Source organism: Theropithecus gelada, chromosome 10 (assembly GCF_003255815.1).
Source record: "Theropithecus gelada isolate Dixy chromosome 10, Tgel_1.0, whole genome shotgun sequence".
Lineage (NCBI taxonomy): Eukaryota > Metazoa > Chordata > Mammalia > Primates > Cercopithecidae > Theropithecus > Theropithecus gelada.
Genome location: NC_037678.1, coordinates 55561459 through 55577575, shown reverse-complemented (window position 1 = coordinate 55577575; position 16117 = coordinate 55561459). Strand labels below are relative to the sequence as shown.

At 44.6% G+C, this 16117-nt stretch overlaps 1 protein-coding gene across 2 annotated transcripts in view; it reads left to right on the top strand.

Annotated features, from left to right (window-relative positions):
- Positions 1-16117, top strand: part of EYA2 (EYA transcriptional coactivator and phosphatase 2) — a 309580-nt gene that overhangs the window by 199417 nt on the left and 94046 nt on the right. For both annotated transcript variants that reach the window (XM_025400344.1, XM_025400343.1), the window contains exon 8: positions 9951-10093. In XM_025400344.1, coding sequence (XP_025256129.1) covers positions 9951-10093 — 143 coding nt within the window. The remainder of the gene's footprint in view (positions 1-9950; positions 10094-16117) is intronic.

Sequence of the window (16117 nt, the reverse complement as noted above, 5' to 3'; positions counted from 1 at the left end):
TCTACTTACATTGTCTCATCTCCTTCTCTAACTCCAGCCCCTCACCCCCTCTAAGGGCTATTGTGATTCCATTGGGCCCACCCAGAGAATCCAGGATCATCTCCCCATCTCAAAGTCCTTAAGTCAGTCACATCAAGAATATTTATTTAAAAAAAAAAAAGAATATTTATTGCAGCAACATCATAGCAAAAGGCTGGAAACAACCTGGATACCATGTCATTAACAGGAAACAGGTTAAATTAATCATGGTGCATCCACCAGTGGCATACTATACAGCTGTTAAAAAGAATAAAGTAGATATATTTATGCTAATATGGGCTTCTCTTTGAGCTATTGTGATAGGTTAAAAAAAAAAAAACAGAAGGCAGAATTACATGTGTAATGTGAGCCTGAGTTTTTTTAAAAGTTTAAGTGTAGGTTAGTACCCATATTTACTCATATTCCATAAGGAATTTCTAGAGGGATGCAATAAGAACTATTAATAGTCATTTTCTCTGGAGAGGAAAACAAGATCTGGAATGAAAAGAAAAGATTGTATGTAACAGGCAATCTGTAGAACACTTCACCCAACAGCAGCAAATACACATTCTTTTCAAGTGCACATGGGACATTTACCAAGATAAATATTAATATATTCTGAGCCATAAAACAAGTTTCAGTACCTTTAAAAGAATCAAGGCATACGAAGCATGTTCTCTGACAGCAGTGGAATTAAATTAGAAATAAATAACAGAAAGATTTTTGGGAAGTTCCTAAATCTTCAAAATCTAAATAATATACATCTAAATGACCCATGGGTCAAAGAAGAAATCAATGGGAAATTAAAAAGCACTTTGAATTGAATGAAAATGAAAACAAGTATATCAAAATTTATGGAATGTCATTAAAGCAGTACTTAAAGGGAAATTTATAGCATGAAATGCCTGCATTAGAAAAGAAGGCACACTTTCTTACCACAGGTATCAGGTGAAGGAAGGAAGGGAGGGAGGGAGGGAGGGAGGAAGGAAGGAAGGAAGGAAGGAAAGAAATGAGGGAGGGAGGGGAGGGGAAGTTGGTCAAAGGATACAAAATTTCAGTAAGAATAATTTCAGAAGAACTATTGTACAATATGGTGACTATAGTTAATAAATAAGGAATTGTATTAGTCTATCATCATGCTGCTGATAAAGACATACCTGAGACTGAGCAGTTTACAAAGGAAAGAGGTTTAATGGAGAACTCGGTTCCATGTGGCTAGGGAAGCCTCACAATCATGTTTGAAGAGAAGGAGGAGCTAGTCACAGCTTAGGTGGGTGGCAGCAGGCAGAGAGAGATCTTGTGCAGGCAAATTGCCGTTTTCTTTAAACCATCAGATCTCATGAGACTCATTCACTATCACGAGAACAGCGCAGGAAAGACCCTCCCCCAGAGTTCAGTCACCTCCCACCGGGTTCCTCCCATGACATGTGGGAATTATGGGAGTTACAATTCAAGATGAGATTTGGGTGGGGACACAGCCAGACCGTATCAGTGTTACATACTTGAAACTTGCTGAGAGTAGATTTTAAGTGTTTTTAGTAAAATTAAAAGATAAATATGTGAACATTAATTAGCTTGATTTAGCCATCCCCAATATATACATATATCAAAACATGTTGTACATCATAAACATACACAATTTTTATTTGTCCAATTAAAAAATTATCATCATCCGCCGGGCGCGGTGGCTCAAGCCTGTAATCCCAGCACTTTGGGAGGCCGAGACGGGCGGATCACGAGGTCAGGATATCGAGACCATCCTGGCTAACACGGTGAAACCCCATCTCTACTAAAAATACAAAAACTTAGCCGGGCGTAGCGGCGGGCGCCTGTAGTCCCAGCTACTCGGGAGGCTGAGGCAGGAGAATGGCGTGAACCCGGGAGGCGGAGCTTGCAGTGAGCTGAGATCCGGCCACTGCACTCCAGCCTGGGTGACAGAGCGAGACTCCGTCTCAAAAAAAAAAAAAAAAAAAAATTATCATCATCATCTGCAGGGTTGCTGTGAAACTTGAAATAAAAACACCAGGCATGGTGGCTCATAGATCACCTGAGGTCAGTAGTTCAAGACCAGCCTGGCCAACATGGCGAAACCCCATCTCCACTAAAAATACGAAAATTAGCCAGGCGTGATGGCACACGCCTGTGATCCCAGCTGCTCAGGAGGCTGAGGCAGGAGAATCACTTGAACCTGGGAGGCGGAGGTTGCAGCAAGCTGAGATTTCACCACTGTGCTCGAGCCTGGGTGAAAAAGCGAGACCTTGTCTCAAAAAAAAAAAAAAAAGAAGAAGAAAAAAATGTGCCTTGCCAATTATTATTATTATTATTTTTTTTTTTTTTTGAGACAGAGTCTCAATCTGTCGCCCAGGCTGGAGTGCAATGGCATGACCTTGGCTCACTGCAACCTCTGCCTCCCGGGTTCAAGTGATTCTCCTCCCTCAGCTTCCTGAATAGCTGGGATTACAGGCGCCCACCACCATGCCTGGCTAATTTTTGTATTTTTAGTAGAGATAGGGTTTCACCATGTTGGTCAGGCTGGTCTCAAAATCCTGACCTCAGGTGATCCACCTGTCTCAGCCTCCCAAAGTGCTGGGATTACAAGCGTGAGCCACCGCGCCTGGCCCAACCTGCCAATTATTAAGTAACATGGAAATGTAAATAATGATTACTGAAAATATATTTAAGAACTCATTTTAACCCAGACAGTTAATAAATTTTATCCAAAGATATGTTTATTTAACTTAATTTAAAATTTTTTAAAAATAAGAAAAGAAGAAGTAAAACTTCATGAGGTAAAGAGATAAAATGACAAGGTCACCTATGTAGAAAATCTGATGGAATCTATGAAAAAGCTACTAGATCTAGGCCGGGCGCGGTGGCTCAAGCCTGTAATCCCAGCACTTTGGGAGGCCGAGACGGGCGGATCACGAGGTCAGCAGATCGAGACCATCCTGGCTAACACAGTGAAACCCCGTCTCTACTAAAAAATACAAAAAAAAAAACTAGCCGGGCGAGGTGGCGGGCGCCTGTAGTCCCAGCTACTTGGGAGGCTGAGGCAGGAGAATGGCGCAAACCCGGGAGGCGGAGCTTGCCGTGAGCTGAGATCCGGCCACTGCACTCCAGCCTGGGCGACAGAGCGAGACTCCGTCTCAAGAAAAAAAAAAAAAGAAAAGAAAAAGCTACTAGATCTAAAAAGTGACTTTAGCAGCGCAGCAGGGTACTAGGTGAATATCTAAAAATCAAGAAACAACAGGAAATATAATATTTTAAATGCCATTTGATCTATTTCAAAGTTTAAAGATATGAAATACTCAAGGTTAAATTTCTCAAAAGATATGCATGACTTTACACTGGAACCTATAAAACTGCTGAGAGAAGTTAAAGAAGGCATTAATAAATGGAGATACATACCTGGTTCACGAATCAGAAGACTTAATACTGTTAAAATGCCAGCTTTTCCCAAATTTATCTATAAGATTAACACAATCTCTAACAACATCTCAGGCTTTTTTTTAGAAATTGTCAAGCTATTTCTGAACTTTAAATGGAAATGCAGAGGACCTAGAAGAGCCACAATGACTTTGGTAGAGAAGAACAAAGTTAGAGGGCTAAGACTACCTGATTTTAAAATCCATTTTAAAGCCACAGTACTTAAGACAATTGCAGCATTGGTACAAAGATAGACAAATAAATCAATGGAACAGAATTGAGAGTTCAGAAATAGGTTGGGTGCCGTGGTGCATGCCTTTAATCCCAGCACTTTGGGAGGCTGAAGAGGGAGGATCACTTGAGGCCAGAAGTTTGAGACCAGCCTGAGCAACATAGCAAGACCCTGTCTCTGCAAAAAAATAAAAATAAGCCAAGTAGTGGCTTGTGCCTGCGGTCCCATGTGCTCAGGAAGGTAAGGTGGGAGAATTGCTTCAGCCAGGGGTTTGAGGGTGCAGTGAGCTATGATCACACCACTGTACTCCAGCTTGGATGACAGAGTGAGACTCTATCTCCAAAGTAAATAAACGAATTAACCCACATGTATGTGGTCACCTGATTTTTGACAAAAGACAATTCAATGGAGAAATGGAGAAAGGACAGTCTTTTCAACAAAAGATGTTGGAATGGCTGAGCACAGTGGCTCACGCCTATAATCCCAGCATTTTGGGAGGCCATGGCAGGTGGGTCACCTGAGGTCAGGAGTTCAAGATCAACCTGGCCAACATGATAAAACCCTGTCTCTACCAAAAATACAAAAAAATAGCCAGGCATGGTGGCACACACCTGTAATCCCAGCTACTTGGGAGGCTGAGGCAGGAGAATCCCTTGAACCTGAGAGGCAGAGGTTGCAGTTAGCCAAGATCATGCCACTGCACTCCAGCCTGGATGACAGAGCAAGAGTCCGTCTCAAAAAAACAAAAAAAAAATACTGGAACAACTGAATATCTATACTTCATACCTCACATGACACACACAAAAAAATGCAAAATAGATCATAGAGTTAAATATAAAACTGTAATCTTCTACAAGAAAACATAGAAGACAGTTTTGTGACTTCGATTTAGGCAAAGATTTCTCATACCTAACACCAAAAATATGATCCAAAAAGAAAAAAAGAATATAAACTGGACTTCATACAAATTTAAAACTGTTCAGAGAATGAAAAGATATCCATGGTCCAGGAGAAAATAATTGCAAGGCATATCTCTAATAAAGCATGTGTACTCAGAACATAGAAGGAGTGCTCAAACCCCAATAATAAGAAAGCAAACAATCTGATAAAGAAATGGGCAACACCGGGTACAGTGGCTCATGCCTGTAATCCCAGCACTTTGGGAGGCCGAGTCAGGAGAATTGCTTGAACCCAGGAGGCGGAGGTTGCAGTGAGCTGGAATTGCACCACTGCACTCTAGCCTGGGCGACAGAGTGAGACTCTGTCTCCAAAAAAAAAAAAAAATAAGAAGAAAAGAAAAGGAAATGGGCAGGCTCTGTGTGGTGGCTCACACCTGTAATGCCAGCACTTTGGGAGGCCAAGGTGCTTGAGCCCAAAAGTTCAAGACCAGCCTGGGCAACATGGGGAAACCCTGTCTGTGTAAAAAATACAAAAATTAGACAGGTGTTGTGGTGCAGGCTTGTAGTCCCAGCTACTCAGGAGGCTGAGGCAGGAGGATCGTGTGAGTCCGGGACATTGACACTAAGGGAGCTATAATTGTGCCACTACACTTCAGCCTGGGCAACACAGTGAGACCCTGTCTCAAAATATAAAGAAATAAAAATAAAGAAATGGCCAAACTATTTAAACAGATGATAGATGCCTCACCAAAGAAGATATAAGGATGGCCAAAAGCACATGATTCAGATGCCAAACATCATTAATCATTAGAGAAATGCAAATTAAGTTTACAATGAGACACCACTACGTACCCACTGGAATGGCTTTAATCACAAAGACTGACCATACCAAGGGCTGGCAAGGATGTGGAGCAACCAGAACTCTCATCCACTGCTGGTAGAATGTAAAATGGTACAACCACTATGGAAAATAAATCATCTGTCTTTTTTTTTTTTTTTTTTTTTTTGAGACAGGGTCTCCCTCTGTTACCTAGGCTGGAGTGCAATGGTGTGATCATAGCTCACTGTAGCCTCGACCTCCTGGGCTCAAGTGATCCTCTGGCCTCAGCCTCCTGAGTAGCTGGGACTACAGGCATGTGCCACCACACCCAGCTAATTTTTGTATTTTTTGGAGAGATGGGGTCTCATTATGTTGCCCAGGCTGGTCTCAAACTCCCAGGGTCAAGCAATCCTCTCACCTTGACCTCCCAAAGTGCTAGGATTACAGGCATGAACCACCACGCCTGGCCCTATCCATTTTTTAAAAACTTAAATGCTACTTATTATATGACCTAGAAAGCTTGCTTGATAAAAATGCTTACATGTAGAACAATATGTGAATTAATGTTCATAGCAGCCTTATTAGAACTGAAAACTAGGATCAACCCAAATGTCCACCCACAGGTGAATGGATAAACAAATTCTGATATATCCATACAATCGAATAGTAATCAGCAATAGAAATGAAATATTGGGCTGGGCACGGTGGCTCATGCCTGTAATCCCAGCACTTTGGGAGACCGAGGTAGGCGGATCATGAGGTCAAGAGATCGAGACCATCCTGGCCAATATGGTGAAACCCTGTCTCTACTAAAAATACAAAAATTAGCTGGGCATGGTGGCTCGCGCCTGTAATCCCAGCTACTCAGGAGGCTGAGGCAAGAGAATCACTTGAATCCGGGAGGCGGAGATTGCAGTGAGCCAAGATCTCACCACTGCACTCTAGCCTGGCAACAGAGGGAGACTCTGTCTCAAAAAAAAAAAAGAAAGAAAGAAATGAAGTATCAATAAACACCACATGTACTGAATCTCAAAGCAATTATGCTGACCAAAACAAGCCAGAAAAAAAGAATATGTACTATGTGATTCCAATTTTTTAAAACTCTAGAAAATTCAAACTAAAGTCTATAGTGAAAGAAAGCAGATTAGTGGTTGCCTGGGGAGGGGAACTGGAGGAAGAGATTATCCAAAGAGATAACAAGAAAATTACTGGGGTGCTGGATTTGTTTATTATGTTGATTGTGGCAATGGCTTCACAGATGTGTACATACATCAAAACTTCAGAAATTGTGTACTCTAAATATGTGTAGTTTATTCTATGTCAATTGTGCCTCAGTAACACTGTTAAATAAGTAAACACATTAAAAGAGAGAAAGAAAAAGAATGAAATGACTCCAAGAAAAGTTTACATAAACTGCTGTATCCTGTGGATCTCTGACTGTGACCCTGAACTTTTACTCTATAGTAGTCTGTTCTCTCATTGCTATAAAGAAATACCTGAGACTGGGTAATTTATAAAGAAAAGAGGTTTAATGGCTGGGCACAGTGGCTCATTCCTATAATCCCAGCACTTTGGGAGGCCAAGGCAGGCAGATCACTTAAGGTCAGGAGTTTGAGACCAACCTGGCCAACATGATGAAACCCCATTTCTACTAAAAATATAAAAATTAGCCGGGTATGGTGGTGTGTGCCTGTAATCCCAGCTAAAGAAAAGAGATTTAATTGTCTCATCGTTCCTCAGGCTGTACAGGAAGTATGGTGCTGGCATCTGCTTAGCTTCTGGGGAGGCCTCAGGAAATTTGCAATCATGGCAGAAAGTAAAAGGGAAGCAGGCACGTCTTACATAGCCAGAGCAGGAGAAGGAGAGGGCGGGGGGAGGTGCCACACATTTTTAAACAATCAGATCTCGTGAGAACTCACTCACTGTGCAGTACCCAGGGGAGAGGGAGATGGTGCTAAACCATTCATGAGAACTCCATGCCCATGATCCAGTCACCTCCTACCAGGCCCTGCCTCCAACACTCAGCATTACAATTCGACAGGAGATTTGGGCAGGGACACAGTCCAAACCATATCACTCCTCATTCTCAAGAATGTGTACATTTGGGTAAAGGCCTGGTTTTTTTGTTTGTTTGTTTGTTTTTTTGGAACCCCTGTGAAATTGGTTTCACACAGACCTTATTTTAGACATTTCTTAGATAACTAGCATTTACCCCTCTTTTTAATATTTGCCTGTTTTAATGGGAGGCAACAAATGTTTTCTAAGCCCAGTAGCCTTAAACTACCAAGTGAACCAGAAAAGACCTTATTTACATTGCTCTTCAGCATCTGTGAATTGAGAAGACATTCTTTTTCCAGAGGAAAGTCTTTGCTCGCTCAGTGTTTGGGAATCTCTCCTGCTGTATCCTGAAGACTCTGGGGAGGGGGGAAACGCCCAGCCATCCTGACAGCGCAATCGTGTCTTGTCCTATTAGGTCCTTAGTCTGCTAAGAAGCTTTTGTAAATATTAAATAAACAAAGTTCAGTCCCTTGGGTTTTAAAGGGAAATAGTTCTTTCAGGGTAGAGAAAAATTCTCCCTAGCCAAGTATTTTTAGACAAAGTCATTTTCCCCTGATGATCCAGGAACTGGCAATTAGGGCAGGAAGGATGGCGTCTGTGTGACACATTTGGGAGCTAAACCAAGCAACTGTAAAGTGAGAAAATGGGATGGGATGTCCTGGAAGGTTCCACACTGCTTTACAATTCTGTCACTCTCTAGTGACAAGGACAGGCCCAAGTTTTAGTTCTGGCTCTGCCACTCATTTACAGACTCACATGGGCCAGTAAATCACCTCACTAAACCTGAGTTCTCTCACTAACTAAATAAGGGTAGTAAAGTACAATCCAAAGCCATGCATTTAAAACATCTGAGCTTAAGCAGCAACACAGCTCTGATGCTGGCTTTGGGACCTGGGTCGGGGACAGTGCTGCTTCACTTGTTTGGGACCACTAGACAATTGCCAGAGGGCACAAGTGTGACAGCCTCTCAGTGGAGCCACACCCGGGAGCACCCCGAAGTGAGAAGCCGCAAGGGCCCACATTCTGTGCTGCGTCTCTCACTAATCCACACATATCTGTGGGTCGAGTCCAGCCAGAACTCCATTCAAGCCACCTCCTAACTGCCAGGCCTGGGCTAGATGCTGTCGCCTATAATCTCATTTACTTCTCCGATTGACAGATCTCTCAGCGGGTAAAACTTAACAGGCTTGCATTTAATAGAGAAGGGGCGGGGTGCGGTGGCTCACGCCTGTAATCCCAGCACTTTGGGAGGCCGAGGCACCAAGGTAGATCACCTGAGGTCAGGAGTTCGAGACCAGCATGACCAACATGGTGAAACCTCGTCTCACTGTCTCTACTAAAAATACAAAAATTAGCTGGGCATGGTGGTGGGCACCTATAATCCCAGCTACTTGGGAGGCTGGGGCAGGAGAATTGCTGAACCCAGGAGGCAGAGGTTGCAGTGAGCCGGGATCACGCCATTGCACTCCAGTCTGAGCGACAGAGCAAGACTCCGTCTCAAAAAAAAAAAAAAAAAGAATAGAGAATGGAGGGAGCCCAGTAGGGAGAGGAAGGTAGAGGATCCTTCCCATGCAGCCCCCATTTACCTCTGGGACAGAAAGAGAAGAGTCTTCTAAAGGTAGAAGAGTGTAATGCTCAGCTACAGATAAATATCTGTTGTCCTCCTTCTGTTCGTCTAGGCATTCTCAGGTTTTCAGATTTAGAGAGTGGTAAATGCGTAACTCCTCCATCATTACAGCCCCCAGTGGCCCCTCCCTTACTCCCTACATGAGGCCTTCCCTGACTAGCCCCGTATAAATGAGTCACCTCTCAGCACTCCCTGCTGCCCCATGCTGATTGACTGAATACTCGATTGGTTGATTTTAGAGACGAGGCCTCGCTCTGTCGTCCAGGCTGGAGTGCAGTGGCGCTATCATAGCTCACTGCAACCTCTCACTCCTGGGCTCAAGCGACCCTCCTACTCTGCCTCCCGAGTTGCTGGGACTATAGGCATGCACCACCACACTAGGTCAACTTTTCTATACTTTGTAGAGACAGGGTCTTGCTCTGTTGCCCAGGCTGGTCTCAAAGCAATCAAGCGATCCTCTCACCTTGGAGGTGCTGGGATTACAGGCGTGAGCCACCACACCAGGCCCCCTGACTTGTGAATTCTCTGTGGCACATTTCCCTCCCAGGCTTGGTATGTGCTTGCTTGTTGATGTGTCTGATGGCTCTCTCCTCTCAACTAATGTTGAAGCGCTGTGAGAACCAGGACATAATCCCACTGCCTGGAGCTGTGCCCGCCGACCAAGTGTCTGTTGGATGGATGAAAGATAATGAAGGTCACCAATGGGCAATTTAAGGCACTTGCAAGAAGTTTCCATCCTATGCGGTCTTTGCCTCTGGTGCTGCCTTGGAACCCAGTGCTCTGGAGCTAGATGAAGCTGGTGGGATATTTCCCAGGAGGAGACACCCAGCAAAGCTTCTGATTTGTCCATGATTCCCCTTCTTACCCTAGGTGAATACAACGCACACAACGGACCTTCCACGCCAGCGAAAGAGGGAGACACAGACAGGCCGCACCGGGCCTCTGACGGGAAGCTCCGAGGCCGGTCTAAGAGGAGCAGTGACCCATCCCCGGCAGGAGACAATGAGATTGAGGTAATCCAAAGGGACTGTGTGTGACTTGGTGAATGTAATCTCCATCTGAGGCCCGAACAAGAGTGGAGACAGAGTTTTCTCCAAGTACATGGGGGAGAATCGCCCTTTGTGTTTACAAAGCACGAGCAGGGAAGCATGAGGTTGTCCAAGCAGATAGCCCTGGGGCCAGGACAGAAGAGCAGTTCTCAAACTGAAGCAGCGTCAGAATCACCTGGGGGGTGGTGCATTTGAAATCGGGGATTGCTGGGCCTCAGCCCTAGAGTTTCCAGTTCAGTAGATCTGGGGCAGAGCATGAGAATTTTTGTTTCTAACAAGCCCCCAGGTGATTTTGATGCTCTGGGTTGAGGACCACGCTCTGAGAGTCCCTGATAAAGAAGAGAATGGGCCTCCGACCTTCCAGCTGGGTTAGAGTGGGTCTCTACCCTGGTTACACAGCAGAATCATCTGGGATGCTCTTTAAAAAACAGGTACCCTGGCAGCATCCCAGACCAATTGAAAAGACTCACTGGAGGAACCAGGGGGCGGAGGGGAGTTTTAAACGTTCTCCATGGGGACTCCAATAGGCTTTAGAAATTGATCTGTGTGGAGGCTGGCTCTAATGAGTGGGCCTCTATTTCTGGAATTCTGACTTTTCAGAAAGGGCTCTCAACCTGGGCTGCACACGACAGTCACATGGGGGCTTTGAGAAACCTTCATTATCAAGCTGGACCTCAGACCAATTAAATCCGATTCCCTGAGGGTGGAGGCCAGGCTTCACTGTTTTTAAAACTCCCTGGGTGATTCCCATGTACAGCTGAGGCTGAGAACTAGTGGTCACGGATGCTCCAGTCTTTTTTTTTTTTTTTTTTTTTCTTTTTTTGAAGCAGAGTCTCGCTCTGTCACCCAGGCTCGAGTGCCGTGGCGCAATCTCGGCTCACTGCAACCTCCACCTCCCAGGTTCAAGCGATTCTCTTGCCTCAGCCTCCTGAATAGCTGAGATTACAGGCACACACCACCATGCTCAGCTAATTTTTGTATTTTTAGTAGAGATGAGGTTTTACCATATTGGCCAGGCGGGTCTTGAACTCCTGCCCTCCTCAACTGACCTACCCACCTCAGCCTCCCAAAGTGCTGAGATTACAGGAGTGAGCCACCACACCCAGACTTTTTTTTTTTTTTAATCAGGCGTACATGAGGTTTTCAACAGAATGCTATAGGATGCATACAGATAGTAAGATAATAATCATCATGAAACAGATTACCAAGTCTCCCATCTCACAGAGTTACTTTTTCTGTCTGACAAAAGCAGCTAAAATCTACTTATTTAACAAAAATCCCTAATACAATAAAACTTTATCAACTCTAATTCTTGTGTTGCACATTAGATCTCTATACTTCTCATTTGTTATGCAAGTGTAGTATTACTGGCCGGGTACTGACATTTTCCCAAAAACAAAACAGCATGCCTAGGGGAGGGTACCAGTAGAAATAGGCAAAATGGATGCCCCAAAACCAGAAGTAAGCTACTATTGTCTTATCAAGGGAGGAAAATAAGCAAACTCACCGGTTTATGCTTCTTTGAAAAAGGCAGTCAGGGCCGGGCACGGTGGCTCAAGCCTGTAATCCCAGCACTTTGGGAGGCCGAGGCGGGCGGATCATGAGGTCAGGAGATCGAGACCATCCCGGCTAACACGGTGAAACCCCATCTCTAGTAAAAATACAAAAAATTAGCCAGACATGGTGGCGGGTGCCTGTAGTCCCAGCTACTCGGGAGGCTGAGGCAGGAGAATGACATGAACCCAGGAGGCGGAGCTTGCAGTGAGCCGAGGTCATGCCACTGCACTCCAACCTGGGCAACAGAGCGAGACTCCGTCTCAAAAAAAAAAAAGAAAGAAAGAAGAAAGGCGGTCAGTTGCTGGCCTGAGTGTGCTGGGTGTCTTGGTAGGGTTGTCAGTGCCAGGCAATTCAAGTGCACCAGAGTCACATCCCTATTTATAATCTGTATACTTTATGGGGCAGCTGCAATGCTCAGCCACAAACTCAGACACACTGAGAAGTATCATCTTTGTCATTTCCTTAAAAAGCAATGTAATTTTAACGCTGAGTTCCCACCCCACCCGATGATAAGAAATTTCATTTCATCATTAGGGACCTTCCACTCCCAGGACTATATGAGAATCCAGGAGGTCAAGTGGTCTCAGAAACCAGACCAGCCTCTGACGTCCAGTGTGGCTGGGTGGCCACTGCTGCCTTCACTGTCAAAGCCTGCAGTCGTCACTAAAAGTCCAGCCACTCTCTGGTGTTTCCATGCTATACAATGGGTATGGAAATCCTTGTTGAGCCTGAGAACCTTGAAATATTCGCTACAATTCTTTGGTTGCAAGCAACAGAAACCAGTTCCGGGCCCAGCACAGTGGCTCACACCTGGAACCTTTACCACTTTGGGATGCCAAGGTGGGCAGATTGCTTGAGTCCAGGAATTTGAGACCAGCCTGGGCAACATGGCAAAATGCCATCTCTACAAAAAACAACAAACAAAAAATTAGCCAGGCATGGTGACACACACCTGTAGTCCTAGCTACTCAGGAGGTTGAGGTGGGAGGATGGATTGAGTCCAGGAGGTGGAGGCTGCAGTGAGCCATGACCACACCACTGCACTCCCGCCTGGGTGACAGATTGAGACCCTATCTCAAAAAAAAAAAAAAAAACAGAAGAAAGAAAAAAGAAACCAGTTCTGGTTACTTAAGCAAAAATGAATTTACTAGGAAAGGACAATGAGAGGAGGCCATAAAACCAAGTTTAGAAAGAAAGTAACAAAGACATTGTTGAGAAATCTAGGAATGCCAGAAAACAAACTATTTTAGAGTGCATGCCGTGTCCTTCAGTGTCCAATTCCAAGGAGGCAGCATCCCAGTGGCCTAGCTTGGGTCTTATACTTGCCCCTTAATTGACAGCCCCACCAAAATAGCACACAATGGGGAAGGAAAACTAGGATGCTCCTATCAGAAGCCCTGAGGATAGAAGCTAGGGGTGGGGACCGGGGCCTCCAAGCAACACATGCTGACTTCAGCATGTTCAGGACATTTGATATTTAGCCAGTGGTCCCTAGTTCACCTGTAGCAGTTGTTTATAGCTTGGGTGGGTTCTGATCACCCTGGAAGGTATTAAATATCCTGAACATCATGCTTGGTGCCCTATACTTGGTCAGCCTCCTGAGGTCTACCAGCAGCCTTGATCCATGCTAGAGACCTGGTGCAGAGCAAGTGTTCCCACTGTTCCTGGGGCCATTCTCAGTCCAGAGAATTCTGTTCTTGCCTTTTGCCTTATTCTTAAAGCTCCATCCTTCCCCCAAATAGAGATTTTTGCACAGTCCCTTCAGTGGGTTTAGCCCTTTGCAAAATGCTGAAAGAAAACGTATTGGCGTCAGGTTGTTCTTGCTGTCTGCCTTCCCATATTCCTAGGATCTCCTACCAGCTTGAAGTTGCAGAGCTTCGAAAACACAGTCACACATACATAATATTTCATCCCCCCAAGAAAATCATTCAGTCACCTAATGTGTTTTCTGCTGTCCATAGGGGAACAGCAGGGGCAGAGAGAGATTTTCCCATTAAACTGAGAAAGAGGTGGAGAGGGTTATGGCATGGAAGTCAGGGATTATAGGGTGATATTATTCTGGAAACATCTGCTTCTCGATTTCGGCATAAGTAGCACTGGGCAAGAACTATTGAAAAGGTGTGAGCTGTGTTTCACTTCTGTGCTTAATGTCATCATAGAGGGTTTGCTTGGGTCACACCTCTTAAGTCTTTGGCTGTTTTGCTAATGACTGAAGCCCACGGGAGAGAAATTATGTAGAAGTGGAAAGGAGGAAAATTCTGAGCACGTATTAGTTAAAATCCTTCAGCTGCATGTGCTAGGGACCAACTTGAGCTGCTTAGGTGAAAAAGCAGAATTTGTTTTAAGGATGCAGGGCCTCTCTTAGAACTTAAGGGCAGAAGTAAAGTAGAGTATCAGCGAGGCACTGGAACCAGCCAGGGCGACAGGGGCAAGAAACTGAATGTATTTCTTCTCTTCCCACGTGCCACAGTGAAGGTGACAGAACTCCCAAATCATAGTGTCCTGGCAGTGCCCTCATGCACTAGTTACTGGACACAGCTCTCCTCTGGGCCTCCTCACTCCTCCTCTCCCTCTGCTCCCAATGAAACCAGGTCCTGGTAAAGTGTTTGTTTCTTTGTATCTTTCACCCTCTGTTCTTGTCTCTGCAGACTGCCTGTCAGGTCCCAGGGTCTGGGTCCAGCCCATGCTGAAGTCCAAGGGGAGTGGGTGGATGGGCAGAAAGCACACTCAGGGCCGTAGGCAGGTGAAATGTAGTTTTATTTAGCAGCTTTGTCATCAGCAGCTTTCTCACATTAGCTCTCTCACACTGTCCACCTTTATTTATCTCGGCTATCTGCTTTGGCTCTTAAGCAGCTCTTAAGCATGGCAAGCTGTGCTATGGCTCCCCTCTGTCCATCTGCAAGACAGTCATTCTCCCTTACAGGGGCCAGTAGCTTCCTTCCCTCTCTGGGCACCAGCGCCTGCACAAGAGCCACATTGAGCCAAGCTGAGCCAAGAGCCATGCCCTGTGTACAGTGTCAGCAGGGCAATTGTATCTTCTACAGGCAATAGTGACTGCAAGCCAAGTATGAACTTACACAAACAGGTTATTTAACAAGCGGAGGTGTGTGCCTGCACACCAAACTCGCTGAGTCACGCAGGCCTGGATATCCATCTCAGCCTAGTCCTTGACCAAAGCACTTCCATGTACCTTACACTGCCCTTGTCTCCCCTTCAGATCACATGGCTAAACTTGGCCACCAATAGCGGTCCCCAAAAGACAATTACTTTCTTCTTAGCCCCAATTTTAAATTGCAAAAAAAAAGGTCTCTGACCCACCCAGGGTTAAGGATGCACCCTGGTCTGCACCATCATGGCCTAGGGAATAGGGTCACCTGCAGAATGGCCACCAGGAACTTACCCACTCAGAATCCAGGATGGTGAGGTAGTGGGAGAAAGGGATGGATTTTTTCAGAAGGGATTTAATGGATAAAGTAAGGGAGCCTGCACTAAATTTGAAAATATTTGCTGATTTTTAAAAATTCTATTACTGAAATTTCTAAATTTAATTTTCTAAGTTCAACCTCAGTGAATTCAGGTAAGTTAGGACTTGGCATATTTGAATCTCAGAAAGTCTCCTCAAACACTGATTTTCAAACATTTTTACCATGACCCATAATAAGAAATATACTTACTATGATGTCCCAGCACATATATGCACATAAATATACCTGGTCCAAAAGATTTATGAAATAATACTTAGCCTTACTAATTGCTTCAGAAATTCCTGTACTAGAGAATCTGGGATGCTAATACCTTTTTCATTCTAGATATTTCTCTTAACTTTCAAAGGCATGGCAAATGCCATTGTGTTAACACAGCCATTGACCTCCAGAGAGTTTTAAAAGGTGGCCCATCCAAGATTGCAGACTGGGGAAGAGACATTTGCCTCCCCTTCTCAACACCAGCTACAGAGATAGTCGAGTCCTTTGTCCTTGAAAATAAGGATCACCAGAAAAATAAAGAAAATCAACAGTATGAAAAATAAAGAACAAGATTAGCCAGGCATGGTGGCTCACCATGCCAGCACTGTGGGAGGCCAATGGGGAGGATCTCTTACATTCAGGAATTCAAGAACAGCCTGGGCAACATAGCGAGACCCTGTCTCTACAAAAAAAAAATCAAAAATTAGCCAGGCATGGTGCCACATGCCTGTAGTCCCACTACTCAGGAGACTGAGGTGGGAGGATCACTTGAGCTTGGAGAGGTCTAGGCTACAGTGAGTGATGATTATGCCACAGTACACAGTGAGGCCCTGTCTCAAAAAAAAAAAATTAATTAAAAAAAATAAAAGCCAAGATAAATAAATGGGATAAGTTAGAAGCAAAGTAATTTAAGAAATATAAACTAACTTAGGAAAATTCTAATTGGTTTTCTTATAAAAACTCAGGA